The sequence below is a fragment of the Convolutriloba macropyga genome, unplaced genomic scaffold, assembly GCF_964194025.1.
Source record: "Convolutriloba macropyga unplaced genomic scaffold, txConMacr16.3 SCAFFOLD_1173, whole genome shotgun sequence".
Taxonomy (NCBI): Eukaryota; Metazoa; Xenacoelomorpha; order Acoela; family Convolutidae; genus Convolutriloba; species Convolutriloba macropyga.
Genome location: NW_027450562.1, coordinates 1 through 25,174, shown reverse-complemented (window position 1 = coordinate 25,174; position 25,174 = coordinate 1). Strand labels below are relative to the sequence as shown.

The 25,174-nt window shown below is 34.6% G+C and overlaps 1 protein-coding gene across 1 annotated transcript; it reads right to left on the bottom strand.

Moving 5' to 3' along the window:
- Positions 1–1,807: 1,807 nt before the first annotated feature.
- LOC142355992 (trimethylamine monooxygenase-like) lies at positions 1,808–25,168 on the bottom strand. Its single transcript, XM_075407987.1, has 2 exons — positions 24,997–25,168; positions 1,808–2,477 (listed from the first exon to the last, which is right to left on the bottom strand). The coding sequence occupies exons 1-2, from the start codon at positions 25,143–25,145 to the stop codon at positions 1,964–1,966; spliced, it is 663 nt and encodes a 220-aa protein (XP_075264102.1). The 5' UTR covers positions 25,146–25,168; the 3' UTR covers positions 1,808–1,963.
- Between the last annotated feature and the right edge of the window lie 6 nt (positions 25,169–25,174).

Genomic DNA, 25,174 nt, shown 5'->3' with positions numbered 1-25,174 from the left:
TTTTAGCTTTATCGGCAAATCCGTAAGCTCTTGATTTTCTTGCAAAAAATTGCTGGATTACTGAGTTGAAAACTTTGGAAAGATCCAATTGTGTTGCAATTTGATTCTCAAAATAGTCAGGTTAATGCTAAAACCTTTCAACAAAAAAGGCATCTGTAGACAATTTACACTTTTTCCAATCCAATTAGTGTATCATTGAGTATTTTTATATCTACTCATTGACTTAACTCAATAGCAAGACGTTCGAAAAACAAAGGATTATTCAGGCTTATCATTTTCCATTACCTATATGTTTCTTTGTTTTGCTAAAAACGATTTCAAACTATTTAATTCTTTTGTTAAGCAGTGCTTCTCTTTTGTATATAATTTTTACGGGGCAGACCATGGTTAATTAAATTAATATTTGATTCGTAGTACGAGCTGTTTTCTTTTTTATTAGACAAATTGATACCCAAATTTCTTGAAAATTTATCCCTTCTTTCTTGTCAAAGTATTTCAGATTATAATGATGGTGAAAGCTGGGAGGTGAAAATGATGTTGTTCAATTTGCGGATGATTACATGCAAATTTGAACGTAATGAAAATATTCCCCAAAAAATTGAAAAAATATTAGAACAAACAGACAAATACCTGACAGAGAATCAACTCACATTAAATGCCGATAAAACAGAGATGTTATTCTTTACAGATCATACTAATTCGGATCCAGAAATTTCTTTTAAAGGCGAAGTTATCAAACCAGCTCATGCATGTCGTTATCTGGGAGTACAAATTGATTCAAACTTAACCTTTGAAAATCACCTGAATTCAGTTTTAAGCAAAATGGCTAATGCAATTCGTTCTTTGTATCTTGTAAGAAATCAAATACCTTTGAAAGTAAGAATTGATGTTTTCAAGTCAGTTGTACTCTCTCATCTTTCTTTCAGTGGAGTATTCCTCCAAACTCTTACAGTGAAAAACATAAACCGCATAAACAGGCAAATTAACTGGGGAATAAAATTTTGTTATTTTCGTCAAAAATTTGACCACTCCATTGATCTTCTCATTGAGGATCGTATCCTGCCAGCCGAATTGTTTATCTCAAAAGTTAGCCTAATGAAGCTACAAACAGATATAAAACAATTGGAAACATCCGAAAATTTTTAAATGTTTACTAGTCGCCATAACGCCAGACAAAACAACAGAACAAATCGAATTATTATAAAAAAGAAAACGAAAACGAAGTGGAGTAACAAATCTTTAATCTTGAAAAGCGTTCAAAAGTGGAACAAATTGCCCTCTTCAATAAGAACTTTTAACAGTAAAAGTTGCTTTAAAAATGTTTTAACCGAGTTTTTGCTCGATCAACACAGGAAAGTACCCGTTAATAGACAAATAGGAGCCTTCAAATCCTATTTTTACCTATAAAAACGAACAGTCACGATTTGAAGATTACTAGGTTAATAACAATGCTGATTAATTTATTTAACATTTTAGAGCATGTAGATATCTAACCTTAGGGTTATAGTCTGAGTAATTTACATGTTTCAAAAAAAATAATCACCAAAGAACAAATTTTTATTTTAATTCAAAAAGGCAATGGATATCTCCGATGGTAATCTATCAATAAAAATAGATCCTATGTGCCTATTTGAACAATATGATTTTGCCTGAACAATTTCTGCAGAACTGTTTTGCTCTAATCTGGATAAACAATGGAATCTAGCCGGAGTTGAATTCTCACAAATTTTGAAAACTGAGACGATCATGGGCTCACTCATTGTACGAGTTGACTCAACAGTGGGAGTTCTAAGTTTTCTCAAAAAAATTTCGAAGGGATCAAACTTCTAAGTTATAAATTGACGAATATTTAAGAAAAACAGCGCTCAGAACCATTAAGTTTCCAGTTTAAATATTGCTATCCGGTTAGAAAATTCTCATATGAAAAATTCGAAGAATTCGAAATTACAATCAGCACCAGCATTTATAAGATTTCGACACCATTTTCATCTCTGTACAAAGATTTAAAGTGAGTTTGCTCTTTGTGTCTGAGCAGATCTACTCTTCGATCTGCGTCCAGTTGGCAAATCATCTTGAAAGCTTCGACGTCTTTAGTTCCTGTCAAGGTCGAGAGTTCAGTACAGTATTTTGACATGAATTCAGCGATGTCCAGGAACGAGCGAACAGTCATTTCCCCAGCTTCTGTATCCTCAATGTCCTTTTGAATCTCCTCGTCTGATGGAATGCTTAATTTTCCCGTAATAACTTGGGCTACGAAATGACCTTGAACCCAAGAAAGTGCCCACGGGTATAGTGATCCATGCATAGCAATGAAGAACAGCTTATGGTTGCTAGGCAACACTATTTGCTTGTAAAGAGGAATCGAAAACTGACGGCGAGTGATCACTCGGAGTTTTTCCTCGAGAAATGGGAACGATCTCAGGTATCCAGTGCAATAAATTATGGCATCGTAGTCAAACTGGGTTCCATCGGAGAAGCTAAAAAGTACATGCAAAATAATTTTAATTGAACAAAAAACTACACCTATAGCATGACAAAAAATTGATAAATAGAGCCATGAAAATTAAATAAAAATGCAAAACTCAAACTGAGGAAACCTCAACTTTGTTATTTGAGATTCCATAGGTATATCTATAAACTGCAAACACGAAGAAATAGAGATTGAGTTAAATATTGATGGGTGTCAATTGAGAAAGAATCTAAATCTTTTGACTTAGATGTGTCCAGCAACTAGACCTATAAAATCAGTCAAAAAGTGGTACCCGTACCTAACTCCAAGTGTATTTCAGTACTGGGCCAGTATAAATGAAATACCTCATCATTACTGAATCATAGACTGATTTATGTCACTTTTCTGACTTGTCAGACTTGCATTCAGTCTGATTTTGCAATGGCCAGACTTGAACCAAGTATAAAAAACAAAATTCCGGACGGGGATTGAACACATGAGCTCCCTCACGTTGCTTCCTCACTGTCGCGTCACCACGACAGTTAAAAGTTTATCTTTTGCGCGTTTAAGGTACGCTTGAAAAAAAAAACAAATTTCAAGCAAGAAACCGAGCAATGGGAGACTTGCATTTAAAACAATTTTGCACTTGGAGTTCGCTACGGATAAAAATCAATCAAGAAATGGAGATTGACCTAAAAGAATGAGGCGTGTCAAATGGCAAGGAATCTAAATAATTTGATTTTGGATGTGTCCAGCAACTAGACCTTTATTATAAATCAAAAATGGTAAAAATCAGCCAAGAAATGGAGCTTGACCTAAAAAAAATGTAGGTGTGTCAATTGAAAAAAAAATCAAAATTTTTTGACTTCGTGTTGTCCAGCAACTAGACTTTTAAAATCGATCAAACGTTGGTTAATATCAATCATGAAATGGAGATCAACCTAAAAATGGAGGTGTGTCAATTGAGAAAAAATCTAAATGTTTTAACTTTGAGCTGTCCAGAATCTAGTCCTTTAAAATCAGTGAAAATTTGGTTAAAGTCAGAACGATGAAAATTTTTCGTTTTTGTTTTCATTATTCTCGACTTCAAAAGAATCTTTATAAGATTTCAATAACTAAAGAAAATTGTCCTTGCAAATTTTGCTGTACGAAGAAAAAAAGAGCTTTAAATTCCCTGCTTCAAAGTTTTAAGTGGAACTAGAGTTTAGAATCACATTAAAAACCGGAAAATAAATTAGGATTATTTTAAAAAAGTGCTTGAGTTTGTGACAAAATCCATTTCTGAAAAAGCTGGAAAGTAGTCATGAACAAAACGTTAGAAAATTTCTTGACTAATTTTACAGCACATTAGTCTCAAATTGTTTTTTTTCTTTCACCTAGTTCCCGAGAATATTTCACTCTTAATTGACATTTAATTTGGTTATGTTGACTATGGTTATCGGTCAACTTTTTAATGAATCGCTTTTCTATTTAATGTTTCCAGACGAAACTGAACAAAAAATGAACACAAAATTTAAATTGTGATTTGAGGTCGTATTTGCCTCCTGTTTTTAATGAAATGTATTTTGTCAACGATAAGATAAGCTATTACTTTTACAACTCTTACCACATCCGGTTCTCATCTGACAAAATTGTTTTCAGCAAGGTCCGGCTGATAATATTATCAAATTTGGCTGGGCTGTTACAGATCACACAATACGGGATCTCTTTATGTATGCCAGTCAAACTTGACAAAAGATATAACAAATCGAAGGCAAAGATATATGCCTAAGACCTGTCTGTGCTATAAGTCTCAATTTAAAATAGTTGGGGGGCTGAAAGTATTTAATTTATAAAAGAGTAAATATAATATAACAGCTTACTAATTACCAGTTGTGTAGTGATGAGATGGAGGTGAGCTGCTGGGCGATCGTTCACTTGGGTGTTTCTTTGGTTATGTTATTTGTCGAAAAAGAAAGTTATAAAATTAAATCTGGAATTATTTTTCTAAGTTATTAAACAATTTTGTTCGACTATTTTATTGTTAAAGTGAAGTTAAATTTTGAGAAAAATGAAAGCAGTTGTCTGCTGCTTGTTTCTGGGAGTGATTTCTGTCTCTCTAATTTTATTCCGTCCCACTTCGCTGAGAGAAACAATTAATTCCTCTCAGCTCCGTTTGGGCCGATAGGGAGCGAATCACAAACTCACGTTCATAGTGAGGTGCTTCTTAATTTTCCTATTGGCCGAGAAGGCAAGAGAATTAACTCTTTTTTATCTCACGGAGAAATTATTGAAACTCCAAAAAATAATAAAAATCTAAAAAGCTGAGAGCATCAATTATTGATTTCGTAGGCGCCTGTTTTCTGCTTTTCCCCTCTTCTAAAACCGCAACAATTATGGTTTTCTTGGGGGCTTTTTATGAGACTCTATTGTCTTTTCCCCTGAAGCAATCTGCTTCATCTTTATTGAACTTGGGGGGAAGGATCTGCATTGCAACTGTCAAAAGCAGAAGTAATTTAAATCAAAAGAAACTGTGGTTTTACAGGCCGCCTACGTTCAACAACGTACATTTTCTATCCTGGATATAAGCGAGGAGATCCAGGCCTAAAGTTGTGTTATTTAAATAAGTCGAACTGAGTTGTTTAAATACTTGTGTACTGGTAGTCTTAATAAGCGTTAGTTTGTTTAGCGTGCGGCGAAAGAATGGTTAATTAGCGCCTAAATACGTTCGCTCTAATGCGGGATTAATTATCCGCTCATTTGTAACGGCTCTCGTAATACTACAGCTCACCCCGATTTTAAGATAGAAAAGAAAATGATTTAAAAAAAAAGAAATATATTGCATCGTATATAATTTTATTGCGTTTGGAACATATAAATGAGTTACTACAAGTTCAGACAGTTATGAAATTAACCGCAAAGGGCGATAATGGTATGCTATAAAATTAATCGCAAAGGGCGATAATGTTGTGCTGTATTATTCAAAAAATTCTGGGGGCAAAATGACTGGGCTTGGTACTGGACTGTTTCCGTCGTCCATGATATCAAACACTTCCACAACTTCTTCAGTTTGTATAGTCAGTTCCACAGGTGATGATGCCGCCATTTCCACAGGTTTTCTGTCTGTTTTCTTTTTGGCTTCTAGTTTGTGTCTTTCTTCTCGTTTAATTTTCCGAGTTTTCTTGTCCTTCATTTTTCTTAATTCGCGATTTAGCTCTTTAATCTTTTGCACTAGCTTCTTATTTTCAATTCCGAGCTTTTGATTCGCTGATGTGATTTCTAGATGTTTTTGGATGTACACCTTATTCAATTGTTTTAGATTGCTGTCTTCAGTCTTCTGAAGTTGTTTTGTAATCACATACTGACGTCTCCAGTAGTAATCGCTGGTAGTTTTTTCCTTCTGATTGCTCTCCATTTTGAGGTTCTCAAATTTTATTTGCAATTCTTGTAGTTCCGTTTCTTTGATGAAGAGCTCTTGCTTGAAGCGGTTGTTTTCTGTGATGAGACTTTCCTTTGATGTTTCGCTACAATGGTCTTCTGCTGAAGGGAACGCGGTTATAGCATCATAAGGGACGTTAATGTAGACATCCAGCTGGTGATTTCTTACGTTATACGTTTTCGTTTCTGGATCTCTGTTCTTTATCCTCCACGTGTTAGATTCACTGCTTAGGCTAAAATGTTTTACGAGTGGCAATTCGTCCGATTTCATGAAGCAATCCTCATTCGTAGCATCGTTTCTAACTTTCACCCGTTCTAATGTTGTAAATTTGTTGTAATTTGCTTTGAGCGTGTATTTCAGATGGTTGAGAAATCTCGGGTTCTCAGGATTTAGGTCTGCCTCTCTGCTTCGTTGTACGTTCAATCAGTAGTGTTTGTTTTTCCTATCTTCCTCAGATAAGAGGTCATCAATGTTGGCTAATTTTCGGATCTTTTCCGCATGGTTATTATTCAGAAATTGTGAGGGGCATCTTTTGCGGTTTATTTTCCAGTTAACTTCAGGGTCGTACTGGTTAGACGTTGATGGAGTGTCCAGTTGTGGTTTAATGGGTGCAAACGGGGGAGTTGATGTTTTGCTTGGATGGTCATTTTTCCTAATTTGATTTGGGTGTGCTGCTGATTGTTCGTGGGGAGTGTAGATTGTTCGTGTAGAGGACATGTTGACAGTCTGATTTTGATCAGTTGTGGTGATCACACTCTTAAGTGTTGCTTGGCTGTTCATTGTGATGTGTGGGATCTAAAATTATTTTTGATTATTTTTCCTGTGTCTTAATTATCACACATTATGGTCTCTTTCAAGTTTGCAATTGTATTGCTAATATATTCTATTGTAAAAATGTTTTTTGTAAGGTTTTGTTGCTAACTGCTTTACTTAAAAATTATAATGCTAAATGCATTTGTTATTAAAGTTTGGTAGAAAAGTTTTCGTTTTGCTAAATGCAAAGTTAACTTTAATAAAGGAGGGGGGGCAATAATAAAAAAATTTTTATACTTATGCCAGGCGGGCAGCCCTGGCACAAGTACGTCTTTCTCCGCTGCCCGGAGGTGTGAGTCTTGGGGCGTGCGTCACACTAACACGGCTGCAACGACCCGTGCAGCTGGGGAGACAACCTTGCTTTAGCTGAAAGAAGGAAATTTTTCGGGTCGTTTTTGGAAATTTCAGTTATCGTGTTAGTGTTCTGAATTATTTAGATTCAAAAGCCAGGGGGGCAGGCTGGAGAAAGCTGAGGTAACCCCTTCCCGAGGAAAAGTTAAAAGAGAGAAAAAAAAGAACGTTTGTACTTGAGTTGTTTTTGGTTTATTAGACAACGTCGTCTAAAAAATTTTTGCAAATGGGACATTTTTTCTGCTTATTTATGCAGACTCGACAGAATCGGTGTTCGTCATGTTGGGAAAAATGTGGGTGTTTTGTTATTCCTAATTCTGTTTTCATTTTTTTGCATAAATTGCATCGGAAGTAGGATGTGATCAGGACGGGAAGACAAGGTCGAAGACAGATGGGACATTTAGGGTTTGGGTATCTTTTAAAAAGTGCTTTTCTGCAAGGAATACATACATAGTGGGGATTTTCTTTGGGGAATTGCTTGTGTAGTTTTTCTACAATAACGGTTTTTCGTGAACATATAGGGCAGATAATGTCCTTATGGGGATAGAACCAACGGAAACCGTCGAATAGGGATTGTGAAAGACCCATAGAGTGACTGTTCTCTTATTTCCCTTAGATAGAAACAGGAAAACCTTTAAGAAACTGCAGTAGGATTAGATTAATGAGGAACGATATGGCAAGCAATGTAATTAGGATTAGGATAAATATTTTTGTGGATAGGTCTAGATTGGTCATTTTTAGTATCTGGAGAAAATTTGGCGAATTGCGGAAAGGAGGTAGTTATTAATAAAAAGGGATATTGCCAATGCGCATAAGAGAACAAATAGAAGAATAAACAATGTTATGGGTTGCATTTTGTCAATTCAATGAGTAGTGCAGAACTAGAGTGAAGGAGGTGACTTGTTCCTGGTAAAAACTGAGTTGAATTAGGGATATCGATTGGATTAAAAATAAAACTAGGGAAAGAAGTAAAATTTTGGATGTTCTTGGACGCATTTTAGATTATGTGGTTGTTTTTTCGCAACGAGGGCATAATTTATAATCTTCTACGCAAAATTTACAAAAGTTGACGGGCTTATGATCACTGTGATGAAACGTTTTTGCAACAGAGTATTGAAATCTTGTTTGTTTGCAAATATCACATTGAAACCAGTTAAAGATTGAAAAGCTAACATTAAATTTAGAGCATTTAGGACAAAAATCGTAGCCCATATCTTTTATAACATATTGGTAACAGAGCAGACACATTACGTGGGGTAGTTCGTTAGGGGGGTTCTCGTGTAATTTTTTGAAAACAATTGTTTCACGTCTGCAGCATAAACAAATTAATGAGACCGGTTTGGATTCTATAGTATTGGTTTCTTTGTCAGTTGTATTCATTTTTGGAAGATTGTTATTGGAGGGGATTATGGGACTGGTATGGTTGGAGGATTTGGTTGTTGACTATTTTGGGATTTTATTGCTTGGTCTATTACTAATATAACTACTAACATCAAAAAATTGAAAGGAATACTTACAACAACGAGGAAAACGGTTAAAACGAAGGAGAAGGCTGCTGCAATAATCATGAGGGCCATTAATAAAAAATCAAGTACTTTGGGGATAAACATTTTGGATAATTTGTGAAGGTAGTTTTGAATCAAGGATTTTACCACGGGTTGTTTGGGTCAATTGTTTGTTTGCATAAGGGGCATTTAGTAGTGGTGAAGGTCATACACTGCAAACAAATTGATTGTTTTGGGTGAAAATCTCTGAAGTGACTGTGGCAGGTGGATAACTTTTTGACTTCTTGACAAGAATCACAATGGAAATAATGGCAATGACTGATTGTATAAATGGGAGTTACACAAATGGGGCATTTAGGTTGGTTCCAGTATTTAAATAATTCATTTCTACAAGGAATGCAAGCAAAATGGGGGGGCTGACCATTTGGGTTTTTGTGCAATTTTTTGAATTGACGGCAAGGGAGATAACAAACAGGGCATTCAACTTTAGGGGTTGTATCAATTTGAGGTTGCTGAGACGATATTTTCAGAATGTTTCCCATTATAAGGACAAATTAGAAAGATCGGGGTATACGAGTTCTAATCCATGGTGTTCAAGTTCGTTGGGGATAGTTACATTTAAATCTGCAATAGCAAAAAAGAAATTCCAGTGTTTCTCGTTCGGATAAATGTAATAATGATTAATGGTACCTGTGCTTAGGAACATATAAGTTATTTTGATACATGCTTTATATTGTGTAAAACAGATAGTAAACCATCTTTCTGCTTTAACAATTTTAATTTTTTCCTTACCAATGAACAAAATCATTTTATTTTTAACAATTTGAAAAGAAATGAGGGAAAAAGAACAAATTGATCAGAAAAAAAAGGATAGGAATAATGAGCAAGAAAAAAAAATTATTTTTTGGGGAGAGAAAGTTATGTGAAACAATTTACTTTACTGAAGAGCGCCCAAATTGACTGGAAAATGCTCTTCGATATCAATGAGTGCAAGAAAGAATTCCCAGTGCATCATTCCCATTGTTACTCGAGTAGAACCCTCACATCCACGCTCGTAGTCTGTATAGTGTATAATTATACAGGGTTTAATCTCTGCTGTGGAAGTTTCAATGAAAGATCTCTCGAGGGACTCTACTTTGACTAGACGCTCACCAAAGTGGAACAGCATTATAGAAGATCTAAATTAAAAGGGATTTTAGAACCATTTAAAGCTTGGGATATATTTATAAAGAATGTCCAATAGGGGGAAGATGGTGTTAAGGTAATGGTTCCATCAGTCCAAGTGTTTAAATATTCAAAACGGAGTATTAATTGTGGGATTACTCTGTTGCTTTTTGTCGTGACAAATGATTTTTCAAAAAATTGTATTTGTATAAGGCAGTTTTGGTATGAGAATATCATTGCTGCTTTTAATTGTTAATAGTTTCCAACTCTTTAAGGATTGAATCGTTTTGGCAAGAATCAGTCTTTTGCATATCAAAATAAATATTGTGAGGTACACAGTTTGGATTTTCTAGAATAAATAGGAAGAATTTCCAATGAACTGAGAGGGGATTAATACTTATTAAACAAATTTTTTCACTTTGGATTTCTTTGAGCGTTACTAGCATAGTAGGTACAGGAGTTGGGTATGCATCAAAAGATCGTTGAATTTTTTGTAACTCTACAAATTTATTGTTAACTGCAAATATCATAGTTTAGAATGATACCTAAGCAATGTAGATTGGATGTTGTACTTGAAATACAGAGTTCTCTTTAAATGCTAGAAAAATGGTGAATTCGGCGAACTGAGGATGAGTAATGAAAATAGTTAAAAGTCTGTAAATATTTGTCATGGGTTTTTTTGCGAAAGTCATTATACTTATAGCGGAAACATAGTATACGGCTAATAGCTCAAAATTTTGGTTTCCGATTCTGATTTGTAAGTTTCTATTAGTTAAATGAATCATTTTGCTGATCTAGCTCATTTGGCAGACTATTAGGGTCGAATTGTGCTAAATACACGAAATAATTCCAATACAACGAATGAGGGGTTAAAATCACAGTATCGTTCTCCCAAGTGTCCCAGAACTCAAAATTTATAACGATTTGAGGGAAAATGTCTCCGTGATTTTCTTCAAAGGTTTTCTTTATTTGATAAATTGTAACGAGTCTATCTTGAAACAAAAAGTACATTAATGGAAGCGTTTTAGTTGTTAATTAACTTATTGTTCTTCATTTCAAAACTATGTATAAAAGTATGTAAATGTAAAAAAAAAGGATAAAAAGGGTGTGTCAATTATTTCTGAAAAGAGGATTATTGACAACGATTGATATTTATAGTTAATATATCAATCGGATTCACAGCAGCAAAATCGGAGTAGGGGAAGAGTGCAGGCAATAGCTAGATAGACATAGTTGCGATTACAAAGTTGAAAATGGATTATAAGAATTAAAAAGCAATGAAGAAATCCACACATGTCTCTTACAGGAAAAGTCAAAGTCTAATAATATTTTTCTTCAGACGCTTTGAAACAATTTTGTATTCAACTCCAATGTTTACAAAAGTAATTGTGTCATCAATCAGGGCTCTTAACAATGAGAAGTATTGAAAATTTGAATGCGGTACGTCCAAGTCTATAATGTCACTGAAGTAGAAAGATGCAACTCTAATAGTTACAGTAGTTTTTAAATCGGAAAGACTTGAGGATAATATCTGTCCGGTGTATTGTCCAAATCGAATGAATAAAGCGTTAGGCTGTTTTATGAATTTGGGTTGCATAGCATAGCATCCTTGAGGTGTATCTAAACAAGATATTAATTAACTTATAGAGTCTAATACAAATAATTTTTTTGATTTTTGAGACAAATTATTTTTTTATGAAAAAGATGATTTTTTTATCAACAGATTTAAGGAGGTGCCACCACACTTCGAATGGTTGCATCATTTTGTGGTTGTGGTTGATGTGACGCCAGATTTGGGTATTCTACTTTATTATTTTCTGTATGACAATGCTCATCAATTTTATTTTCTCTTGGTTGATCCTCAACGCATTTGTAAGTTTTTTCTATGGTGCTGTAAGGTTGATAATTACTCAGCGGTAAAAAATGATTGTTGTTCTGTGGGGCCGACGGTTTGGTTTCGTTAGAGAATACCGGTGTAAAGAACGATAAGATACAAAGATTATATGTTGCTCCTAATAGAATTTTCCAAAAACCCATTGTTTTGTTGGATATTTTGTGGATTTCGAACGCTCTTATGATTGTTACGATTACATCAGTTAAGAATTTTATGCACAAGAAACAAGCAAAATAAACTCCAATTTTTTCCAGATAAAAAGTGATGATTCCAAAAGTGCCTTTAAACTGGTTTGTAAAAAATGTAGGTGAAAGAAGAGAATCTAGATAAATTTGTCTGTTAATTCCCATTGCTGACGCATAGATATCTTTTTGAGAATAATCTATGCTTCTTCCTTCTAGAACTTCTCTTGAAATTTTTGTCAAAACAGATTTTGAAGCTTCCGAATGCAAGATATTGTCCCAAAACGATTTAAGTTGATTTGGTGTGTAAATTCCGGCACGTTGCGATTCGTAACCGGTAAATTTTGGAATAGAACTAATAACTCTTGAAGAGAATATTTTTGGCGGTTGTAAAGGAACAGGTGCTGGCATCAAATGGTACCATGAATTTTCATTATCAATATCTAATTGGTAGGCATTTTTGTAGCCTCCAACACAATCTACTTCGTTTGCAAAAGGGTAGGTTTGTCGAGTAATTGGGTCGACGAACATTGTCCTACCATCATAATGAATAGGAATCCTATCATAACACTGTTCAAGAACCTGAAGTTGTGAGTTTCGTTTTGGACAGTGGTACAGCCAACCTATGCTACCATCTGTGTCTAAAAACATCGAGCGGTTGCCGGTTAACATATATCCAGCTAAACGATTGTTTTGGATAGCCTGCATTAGTATCATTTGTTTTTGAGTTCGATCAAGTTCGCATTGCTCTATGACCAAACCTTTCCATGCTTGTTTTATTTGCATGTAATTGTGATATATGACAAAATCCATTTTTACCGCAAGGTTAAGATCATAGTCTAACTTGTCTTTGTCTAAGTGTTCCCATGCAACAAAACCATTGTCGGATGTTCGGATCTGTTCATCTGAAGGCTTCCTATTAAACCCATTTACACTTAGGCTATTGTCAGGTTCAACACGAAGTTTATGAAAAAATTGTTGAGTTTTTGTTTTATAAGGTTTGCCAGTCTTCATATTAAATCCGCCTTTATAAGAAACATATAAAGAATCTAAATTTGTTCTGTAAATAAATTCTGGTTTTCCACACACCTTTTCTTTTTCATCAATTACTCTAATTTTTATGTCCATTTCAGCAGGAGAATACGTTCCTGGTCCTTCATAGGGCGTCTCCGGTTTTTCATCACTCACTATGAAATACTGTACGTTACCAAGTTCGTTTTCATGTTTTAGCATTTTTGCGTTTTGTGAAAATCTTTTAGTAACTATACAATTTTCCGGTGCCTCCCAATTGTATGCAAAGGGGTCGAGTGATGTCGAATGACAACCTCCTTCTGAGAGGGCACAAGGAAGTTTTAGTCCTTGACTGTTATAGACAGTTCTGTCATTAAGATCAATATCGAGTACAGTTTCTTGCATCAGGGTTTCAAAAGAGAAGTGTTTAATTTGACCACGATTATCACAAGATGTTGATGATTCACCTTCAAGATCAACTCCCTGGTTTTTATAGGAGACAGTTTTTATTCCATGTTTTATGTCAATTTCCATGTCATCATCGTCAAATTCGGTAACAGTAATTTTTCCAGTTTTATTAGCATTTAGGCATTGTTCGGGTGAAACAATAATATCGTACGTTATTATTGGAGCGTTGTGTACAATTGATGAATGGGAAAACATACCACAATTATAACGAATGAGCATTGCAGTGACTTTGCACATAAGAGATTTAACAAACGTCCGATAAGACCGTTGATAAAGTGTTACATGTGTATCAACCATCTGAATGTTTTCGGGTGTAATTTTGCAAGGAGAAACTTGTGTTAAAGCATACATTTTATTTTCTTTCATTTTAGAACAGTCATAATGAATGACCCTAAGTTTGTTAGACACGTCATTAATATCCTCAAAAGGAGGTCCAGTAGCGTTAATAACTATAGAAAAAGTACAAAAGTAGAAAAGACTTATAAGTAAATAAGAAAAATAGAGTTTATCAAAACAAGGATATCTTTTCATCCTGTTCTTTTTTTTAGCGCTTCAAGTCGGGAATTAAGGCTATGAGTTGTAGTAATAGGCACTGCCAGTAAATGTTGACTGGATTTATTGCTACCTAAAACAAAGTTAAGTAAATCCGGCTTGATAGCGTGATGGCGGCTTGGCCGAGCGACTAGAAGTTCGCCTATTATTATTATTATTTTCTAAAGGTTGTAAATTAGAAGGTCCTTGTTCCGATGTATTAGGGCGGAGAGGACTTAAATTAGGGTCTATAGGTATTCTAGAATTGTGCTGTGGGCAAGGAGTTGAACTTCTTGTTCGACTGCCGCTAGGCAGGTGTATTTGGACTGGAGGTGGGTTATCACGACCACCTGAACTTGCTTCGTTGAATCCAGAATCGAAATTGGTAGGTGTTCGGTCAGGGTCGAAGTTCTGCACAAGGGAGTCTCTTCGTATGAAATTATCCACGGGGAAATATTCGGTGTTAGTGGGGCTTTGGAAGGAGAATTTAGTCAAGGGACTATTGAGTTTATTCATCTGACTTGTCATTAGATTATTGTAAAATGTGTCACAATTATTTTTATCTATACCATACTCTAGGGTTAACTCTGGTATAGTTTCAGTAGCTGGGTAGTACTCGACTAGGTGATTTCTATGAGCGACCTTCCTGGTGGCCGGGTTGCTATCTAAAGTTAATTCATAGTTAACATTGGTTAGTTTTTTTTCTATAGTATAAGGTCCTGATCTTAGTTCATGTAGTTTTTTTGACTTTCCTAACTCAATTTGATGGTTTTCCATTAGAACTTTTTGTCCAACTTCAAGTGGCTTGCCTAATTTGTGTTTGTTTCTATGTTTATGTGCGCGGTTATTGTTTTCTAAGCTCTTTTTATAAGCGTTATTGTATATTTGTTTAAATTGGTTTTCTCGCATAAGCAACGAATTGTTAATAGTCGGTTTTAGAAGTTTGTCAATTTCGGTGTTTTTTGAAGTTTGCAAGGTATGCCTGTGAAGAGGCAGGTCTTTGCAAAACTCGGAAGAGCATGTGAGTTGTGAATTTTGTAGGAGTCCTAACTTAAGTGACAGAGGTATCTGTGGTTTTTGTCCGATCACAATTTCATAAGGTGAGATTCCAGTACTAGCATTTGGAACCGTGTTATGAGAAAAAGCAAATTTTGGTGCCAGTTCGTCCCATATACCTCGAGCTTGTTCTAGAAAAATTCGGAAATGTGCTCCTAGATGTTTGTTTTGGATCTCGACTTTACCATTAGTCCAAGGCGCATAAGCAGTTCGAGGTGCGGGTGTTATACCTAATTCATGAATGTAACTCGCAAAATCTTGGTTCATGAATGCCGAACCCTTATCATAAACAAGTTTTTGTGGTATTCCAAAAGACAAGATGAACTTTTCTAAAGCTTTTATGGTGTCTATTGCGTCTGTGGAACGTACGGGGTATACTTGAATGAAACGTGAAAATGAATCGACAATAACTAAACAATGGTGTTTACCGTTCGATGGTGGATTTAAAGGTCCTTTGTGATCAATATGGACCGTATGGAAGGGGAATGGGACTGTATCAGTCCACTTTTCGAGAGGTGCTTCGTGGATATCTCTCCGTTTTTGTTTATTTTTTTGGCATTCAAGACAATCAGCAATTAGGTTTTCAATCCATTTATACATTCCGGGCCAATAAAAAAATCGTTTTACATTAGCAAGTGTTTTATCTAAACCTACATGACCTGACAGTTCACAATGAGCTAGCTGAAAAACTTTAAAGAACAATGACAGTGGTACACAATTTTTTAAGTATTCAATATCTGGTTCGTCTGTTTGTTGTTGAATACATAAGATGTTACCTACGAAACTCAGTTTCTCAAAGTTATTAATGTACGACATTATGGCTTTAGATTGTCGGAATTCAATTTTCTTTTCATCTTTGTTATTGTTCGTCCTTAATTGGCGAATTTGTTGTATCACTGGGTCTTTTAATTGTTCTTGACAAATTACCGATGTATTTAAATCAACTTCTTTAGAGAAAATTGTCAGTTTATCGATGAGTTCTCTTGCATCTTGTATTTTTGTATTTTCGGGAAATTTTTTTGCTAATTCGGTTTTGTCTATACAAGTGCTATTTTTCACGAGAAAAACTTTATCGTATTCTAGAGGGAATCTGTACTCCGAGTCTGTGGTATTAGTTTGATCAATGTAAAGTTTGTCAAAATCTAATTCCGGTGACTGGTTCTCATTGAACAATTCAAATTCCGAAATAGGGTCAAAATTTTGTTCGGTTATCCCTTCATCAGGGTAGGAATCAATTTCTGTATAATGATCAGACGTTTCGTCTTCCTCCTGTTCTGATACAGGGGTTATTTCATGTTTGCGGTGACGCCTATAGTGGTTAATTGATGAACCATACGAGAAATCTTCCGAAATATTGTTTATTGAGCAAAGTCTGTTTTGATTATTGTCGTACTTTTGCTTTACCATTTTGTCATTTTTGAAAATGAATTTGTCGATACCCGTTATGCTTTGTTTTAGGATTGGAAAAAAATCATCTGCTGGTCCCTTTTCATTATCACGCAAAATGAAGTATTTTTCCTCGTTGCCATGCTCGTCGTAAAAACTAATGTCTTTTGGTATCATTTTGTGTTTAAGTTGATACTTGTCCAGATCTTTAAGTTTTACATTGCGACTTAGGATGTCGGGAAAAGCTAAGTTTTTTCCTTCAGTCCAAATAATTTTCAAGTTCTGAAATTGAGATATTACTAACTGGTATCTAAAAAACCTGTGAGAGAGTTTTCCTCTTCTACCCCATAGATACATTAAAGGCTTATGGTCGGTGTACACATATACTGGATGGGGAGAACCAATTAGGTAATGCTCATAAGTTTGTAGTGCAGATATTACACCGCAAAGTTCGCGTGCTGTGGTGCTCATTTTTTGTTCCTCTTTAGTGTAAATTCTAGAGTTAAAAGACACTATTCGTTTCCCTTCTGGAAATTCTTGAACGAGAATAGAGCCTACTCCTATAGAAGAAGCGTCTACATGCACGTGGAAAGGGTATTTTGTATCCGGTATTGCTAAGATAGTATCTTCGCTAATTCTGTTTTTAATGTCGTTAAACAGTTTTTCGTGTTCCGTTGTCCAAACAAATTTAGTTTCTGTGCGGGTTAAGTCATAGAATGGTTTGCAGTCAACATGCAAATTTTTGATGTACATGCTGTAGAATCCTAAGCACCCTAGAACTCTCATGACATCACGTTTGTTTTCAGGCGACTTAAGTGCTTTTAAATCTGCTACTCGCTTCTTGACTGGTTGTATCCCATCTTTACCTACTACATGTCCCAAGAACTGTACTTTCCTAAGGAAAAATTTAGTCTTTTCAGGTTGTGCTTTCAGTCCTGATTTCCTTAAAAGTTCATGGTACTTGTCAATTATTTCAAACATTTCGGTTTCATCTTGCGCTTGCATGATGGTGTCATCAATGTAGGTTATAGCTTGTTTTTTTCTAATTAATGGTGCAAAATGGATAGTCATTATGCGACTGAAGAAATTAGGTAGACCGCATAGGCCGTAAAATCCGCGTTCAAATGTGTATTGCTTTGGACCAATTACAAAACTTACCAGCTGTTTGGTTTCCTCAGTTAGAGGGACTTGGTTATAGGCTGAACAAAGATCACTGGTTGTGAAGAAATTACCTTTTAATCTAGTTAATAGACTTCCGATTGGTTCGAGTGGCCATGAATATCGACTAAGGTCTGTTATTGAATTCAGATATCGGGCATCTATAACCAGTTTTACTGTGTTCCCCTTGGGTAGGATTATGATTGGATTAATAAATTCTGATCCCATTTCTTTATCATTACCCATTTCCCGGATTATACCTGTTTTACACAGTTGTTCCAAAAGGTTTTCTAGTTTTTCCTGATAGTGTAATGGTACTTTGGAAGGTCTTTGTTTTGTCAAAGTTGAGTTAGGTAAAAGTTTAACATGAAACTTTTGTTTTATCTTTCCAACATCGTATTTGTGTTGAGAGTAAACGTCTTTATTTTTAGTTAAAGTCCTCAGTAACTTGTCTAAGTTTTCGTCATTGATATCAGCTTGACTGAAATCAAATTTTTTGAGAAACGCTTGATCGGTTTTGTCAAATCTGTTAAGTTTTTCTTTGGGAAGTTCAACGGGTCTGATGTTCTCATCAGTTGTTTCTAATTGTGGCTTAAGATCCTTGAGGTCGTCGCTAAAGTCTGTTTCTAATTCGTAGTTGTTGGTAAAATCTTGTTGCCTTTTTCGCTTTTCTGTTTTCTTTTGTTTTTCAGGAGTTTTGCTTGCAAAGAAATTTTGAATTTTTGAAATTTTTGGACCTTGTTTTTCACTAACATGGAATATTTGATCCCAATTAGTGTCACTATTCATTAGGTGGTTTATGAATGCAACGTTGTCAACTACAGAAAATTCTGGGTCTTGTCTAATTTCAATGTCTTCTAAAGTGTGCCCAATAGGACCCTTTTGGATGACAACCTTGTTGTTTAGAGGATTGTTTAGCATTATTGGTAATTCCTTTTCTTTTCTAAAACACTGAACATTGTAAGTATAAATTCCTTGAGCTTGCAGTTCACTTCCAATTACGAAGGAGGTTCCCTTTCTGAAGAATTCATTCGGAGGTCTAATTGATATTACTCGAGTTGATTTTGGTGCTAATGGTAGTTGCTGGTCAAGAGTTACAATTTTGTAAGAGCTAATGTATGGATAGCTTTTCGTTTGGTATCTAGATAATGTGACGGCTACTTCAGGGTAAGTTTTTAAATCAATTTTTGGAGTGGTTAGGTCAATAGATTTTACTGTAGATTCAAGGAAATCCATTCCCAACAAATTCGGCTTGCAACCATCTTTTGCTGAAACCCATGTGGTAACTTCCACTTGATACTTTCCTTCAATGTCGAAAGATGTTTTGAAAGTAATTTGACCTAGAAGTTTTAGTTTCTCACCATTAACCGCTAAAGTATGATTTTTTGAAGCTTTCATCTCAATGTGTTGTAATTTACATAGTTCAAGATAAGTGTGGTAATTAATTATAGAGCTTGATGCTCCTGTGTCCAATAAAAACTGTATTTCTAAGCCGTTATTTTTATTTTTGTCTCCGACGGATTGGTATAAATTAATATAAATATGTGAGTAACTTGCTTTGTTATCAGTAGTGTTTATGAACGGAGACTTGTCTAGTTTAAATACTCGTCGTTGTGATTCTCATTATTGTAATAGTCTCTGGAAGTTTCACTGGTAAAATGAACTCGAGGGCTTCGCCCTTCACTGTTATCTCTTGAATGAGTACTATTGTTTTGTCTAGTAGGTGTCCTATCCCGGTCATGGTCTCTACTCCTATCACGATATCGATTATCTGATCTTGGAGGACCGTTGCTTTGTCTATCCCTACTATTTTGCCTATTGTTATCTCTGTAAAAGTTGTTTCGATAGTGATTTTGTCGTTCCTGTGATCGGTTATCGTAAGAAGATGATCGATAATTGTTTGAAGAGTTTGATGGGTACGGTGATCGATGTCGGTAGTCTGATCTAGAGTTGTTTTGATAATTGGATTGATTTTGGTTATAACTATTTCTCTGTCTGTCCCTAGAATTTCGATTGTCATAATTGTTTGATTTGTAATTTTGTTGACCTGGTGAATGGCTCCTACTACGTTTATAATTATCTGTGAACTTTTCTCGTTGTTGAGGTGGGTTTCGGTTTTCGTTTTTAAAGTCCTTGTACTTAAAGCAGAAAGCTATTGTGTGACCTGAACGTTTGCAAAACTTGCAGAATCTAGTCTGGTTTTGTTTGAATCTGGGATTGTCGTTGTTGTATGTGGCGTTTATTTTATGATCTTTCATTAGATTTGCAATTTCTGTGAGTTGGTTTTTTAACCCTTCTATTTCTATTTTATTGTCGATACTACTTGAAGCAGTACCCGTGAATTCACTGCTAACAGAAAAACTTAAGTCTTTAGTTGCTACATGATCCTGTAATTGTTGCCAAGTTGTAGCTGGGTTTTCTATTAACCGCTGATGTGCCTTTTGCTTGAGTGTAGGTGGCGTTAATCCTCTTACAAAGTACTCCATACACTTAGCGTTACGCTGGTCGTTGTTAAAATCTGGATCTGGCCATCCTTTTTCAACTGCTTTTGTTACTCGGTGTGTATAGCTTTTTATCAACTCATCTGGTTGCCTTTTAATACTCTCGACTTCAATTCTTTTCCTATACTTGTCTTTTGCATCAGTAAAACGGGTAATGAACTGATTTCTAACTTCGTTCCATGCTAAACCTGGTGCTAAGGTTTCGAACCATTGGGCTGCGGGCCCACGCAAAACCGAACCAAACAATGCTTTTTGTCTAGCGTCGTATGCTGCTTGCAAATCAGCATCCGCAGGATCTCTTGTTCCTAGTGAGAATTGGATTTTTCTTTGTATTAAACTAAAGAATTCCTGGGCATCTTCAGATGGATCTAAACCTGTAAATTTCTCTAACGCTATGTCGGGGTACGCAACAACGTTCGCTGCCATGTTTTATTTTAGTGTACGAAAAGAATATTTTATACAAAAGTATTATTAGTTTGGGTAATTAGTGTAGAAAATATTTTTGTTATAACAATTATGTAATAAAACGCTAATACTAAAGTAGAAAGTTGAACTGTTTGTTTTGTGTTATGAATTTTATTTGTTTAGGACCGTTTAATGATTGTATTTTAAATTCAAAGCTTTTGCCGTTATCAGTACTAAAAATTTCAACCCAAGAGTAAATATCGGTTTGCTCAACGGTAAAATTTAATAACCAAGGATAAGTGCTTTCAGAGTGTTTAAATTCAACAGAGTATTGGTGAAATCTGTTTATTTTTGAAAATCTAATTTGTGTGACAAATTCTGTTTTTATAAGTAATTTAACTCTATCTGGTAAACTCGGATCGTCAGGAGAAACGTTGATGTATTTGGGTTTAATGATTTTTAAGATTTGTAAACCAAACGGGGGAATTTTATTTTGGTGGCTCATCCACACACAAGATGATAACGTTTATGCTAATTCTATCACACTGTTCTGATTTCTTAGAGCACACAAAAGTTCCTTAAAGTTTGGGTTGGTCCACTTGTAAGTTATGTAGATTTCAGTTTCTGTTTCGCTAGAAGAGTGATGGTAAATGCATAAAAAGTTTCTGTTCTGGTCAGTTAAATAGTATGAAACTTTGCCTATTTTGTTATGTACTTTAATATTTATATTTAGATCTTGAACGTTTACTTTAATATATGACATATAAATAACATAGAACAATTGTTTTTGTTGTTTTATTAATGTATTTTTGTATGAAATTACACAGAAGACAGTATAAAAACGTTTAGTACGGGATGTTTAGTACATCAGTAGTAGTATTTTTGTAGCTATTATTGTTTATTATTGTTTAAATATTGTTTCTAAAGTGTTTGAGTCTGTTAATGACCGTATTTTAACATGAGACAACAACTTTTCTATGATAAATTTGTGTACAAATTGGGTTAAAAAGGCTAGTTTACGCTCTTTTAATTAATTATTGGCTAAATTTTTCTGCGGGAATCTCGATCACACTGTTTTTAGTTTTCAACAAAGTTAGTAAATTCTGAAAATTTGGGTTCTCAGATGCATAAGTTATACAAAAATCAGCGGGAGAATTATGTTCAAACACGTAGAAAATAGCTAAGAAAGTTATTCCGTCAGTAATAAACCGTGTTATTTTACCCCTTCTAGTGTTTTCTATTGCTGTTAGATTAAGATGTTCTACAATAACTATTCCAGTTTGGTCCATGCACTGTTTAAAACCTCTATTGGTGAAATTTTTATTGTGAAACCGGTTAAAATGGGGGAATTCCCATCAATTTATGTTATTTTCAGGCTAAAAATCTATGTTGGGGGGATAAAATTTAGTTTAAAACCCGTTATTCTTTGTTAAATTAGGGCCTTATTGAGATTTATGTGGTCAAAACTTGGTTAATATTTCCTAATTTTTTGTAAAAATGACGTTAATATGGCTATTTTCTTGAGTAATATTGGTTAAAATTGGATAAGGATGATGTTTTTAAGGCTTAAATGTGATTAGTATCCGTTAAATTATGATAAAAGTGACGTTAATTTTGTTAAAATCTGGTTAGTTTTTGAGGATTTAAGTCAAAATAATGTTTATTTGGTTAAAATTTGATTAATATTACCCCACCCGGGTCAAGGAATTGATAAAACAGAGTGAATATTCAACTAAGGAAGGCTTAAATTTAACCAAAATTGGGTTAGCTGATGTGAAAATGCAACAACGTGTGCTTAAATGTGTAGAAAATTAGATATAAATTACACTAAACACGTATTGGGGGGATGAATTCTGGTTAAATTTACGTTAAATTGTTTGAAAATGCTATATTTTGGTCAAAAATTCAGTAAAAATTAGACATATGTTACTCTAAATATCATTTGGGGGGATGATTTTTGGTTAAAAATCGGCTATTTAGTGTGAAAATGCTAAAATTCTGCTGTGAATTTGGTGAAAATCGGCTAAAATTTAGTTTAATTAGGTGTTGGGGCGGTGAAATTTGGATAATTTTTGGTTATTTGGAGTGTATATGCTACAATTTAATCATAAATTTGGTCCAAATCGGGTCAGAAATAGTCTAAACAAGTTTTGGGGGGGTGAATTCTGTATAAATTTCGATTATTTAGTGTGAAAATACTAAAATTTAAGCATAAATTTGGTCAAAATCGGGTTAGAAATAGACTAAACAGGTTATGGGGGAATGAATTTTGTATAATTTTCATTTATTTAGAGTGAAAATACTAAAATTCAACCATAAATTTGGTGAAAATTGGGTTAAAATCAAATTAAATATGTTTTGGGGGGATAGAATCTGGTTGAATTTCGGTTATTTAAGGTGTAAATACTAAAATTTAACCAGAAATTTGATGAAAATTGGGTGAAAATTAGGCTAAATAGGTTTTGGGGGGATGATTTTTGGTTAAATTTTGACTATAAAATGTAAAAGTACTTCAATTGTTATATAAATAAACTAAAAATTGGACATAGATTACCCCCACCCGGGTCAGAACAATTTTACAAGAGCAAAGAATCAGTTGCCTGTTACTATTTTAATGTAAATTTACTGTATTTCGGCCGTAAATTTGATATAAATTACTCTATTTGTTTGGCTACTAGTGTGCTTTCACTTCTGTGCTAGTGGTTATTTTACTATTTTAATCCGATCGGATAGAAAAACAAAAATTCAGGCGTGATTCTTTCCTCTGGGCGCACCAGTTATCAAATTTGGCTGGGCTGTTACAGATCACACAATACGGGATCTCTTTATGTATGCCAGTCAAACTTGACAAAAGATATAACAAATCGAAGGCAAAGATATATGCCTAAGACCTGTCTGTGCTATAAGTCTCAATTTAAAATAGTTGGGGGGCTGAAAGTATTTAATTTATAAAAGAGTAAATATAATATAACAGCTTACTAATTACCAGTTGTGTAGTGATGAGATGGAGGTGAGCTGCTGGGCGATCGTTCACTTGGGTGTTTCTTTGGTTATGTTATTTGTCGAAAAAGAAAGTTATAAAATTAAATCTGGAATTATTTTTCTAAGTTATTAAACAATTTTGTTCGACTATTTTATTGTTAAAGTGAAGTTAAATTTTGAGAAAAATGAAAGCAGTTGTCTGCTGCTTGTTTCTGGGAGTGATTTCTGTCTCTCTAATTTTATTCCGTCCCACTTCGCTGAGAGAAACAATTAATTCCTCTCAGCTCCGTTTGGGCCGATAGGGAGCGAATCACAAACTCACGTTCATAGTGAGGTGCTTCTTAATTTTCCTATTGGCCGAGAAGGCAAGAGAATTAACTCTTTTTTATCTCACGGAGAAATTATTGAAACTCCAAAAAATAATAAAAATCTAAAAAGCTGAGAGCATCAATTATTGATTTCGTAGGCGCCTGTTTTCTGCTTTTCCCCTCTTCTAAAACCGCAACAATTATGGTTTTCTTGGGGGCTTTTTATGAGACTCTATTGTCTTTTCCCCTGAAGCAATCTGCTTCATCTTTATTGAACTTGGGGGGAAGGATCTGCATTGCAACTGTCAAAAGCAGAAGTAATTTAAATCAAAAGAAACTGTGGTTTTACAGGCCGCCTACGTTCAACAACGTACATTTTCTATCCTGGATATAAGCGAGGAGATCCAGGCCTAAAGTTGTGTTATTTAAATAAGTCGAACTGAGTTGTTTAAATACTTGTGTACTGGTAGTCTTAATAAGCGTTAGTTTGTTTAGCGTGCGGCGAAAGAATGGTTAATTAGCGCCTAAATACGTTCGCTCTAATGCGGGATTAATTATCCGCTCATTTGTAACGGCTCTCGTAATACTACAATATCATCTCAAACAATTACATTAAACTCAATTACCGGTCCGATTTTATAATTTCTTTATGATTTTTTTTATTGAACAAAGAAACTCATTTTAAAAATGTTTTGGACTCCGACTGATTGTAATTATTTGATTTTTTTAGTCCATAGTTGCTGGACAATCAAGTCTACAGTGCCGGAACTGGAGATAATGTTGCTTTTCATAAACTTTCATAACGAAAATGCTGATCAATTTAAGGATCTTTATATAAAAGTCGAGCAAATATGGCAAAAACAATTGTCAAGGCTCTAGCCAAAATTGAAAATATTTTTGCCTAAAAATCTTCAAATAAATGTGCTATAGTCTCTGCTCCTTGAGGATAATAGAGATTAACTTTGTAGGATTTTGAGCTTCGATTGAAGTGACTTTTTCACCTTTTAAGAATAATCAAAAACGAAAATTAACTAACTAACGATCGAACGTATCTTTAAGTCATTTTAGTTAGATCAACATACATGACTATCCTTATTGTTAATGTTTCTATGATGAAAATAAGTTAACTTTGGCATGTAAAAACCTGAGCAGGGAAGAACTTCAATGAAAAGCGAAATTTGAATAGTACTAAGTGGAAACGCTTTTACAAATGTTGGAAAAATCGACTTACTACCTTTACTTTGTCTTTGATGAGCAATGAAGTCGTCAAATTTGAGCGTTTTCTTTACAACTTATCGAATTAATTTAAATTTATTTTTAAAAAAATAGTATTCTCTAACTGTTACCACTTTGATATCGTATTTTGAGAACTTAACTATGTAAGAAAGCTAAGAGCAAGTAAGTTTTTGTTTACCTTACAGTGTGTCCATCAATGTTTGAGATTATAGGTCTCTGGATAATTTCAGGTGGGAAGACAGCATCCACTGGTCTGGATCTGTATGATATTGTGATGTACTGTGCTCCTGCTCTGTAACAGTGTACTGCAATGTCTTCAGCTGACATTGAGCCACCCACAACCAGAACTCGTTTTC

What these genes read in the sequence shown, in the direction of transcription:
- LOC142355992 (XM_075407987.1), bottom strand. Translation starts at nt 25,145, where the DNA reads ATGTCAGCTGAAGACATTGCAGTACACTGTTACAGAGCAGGAGCACAG. An exon ending in ATTGATGGACACACTGTAAG is followed by an intron (nt 2,478 to 24,996) that starts GTAAACAAAAAC and finishes TGTACTTTTTAG; the next exon opens with CTTCTCCGATGGAACCCAGT.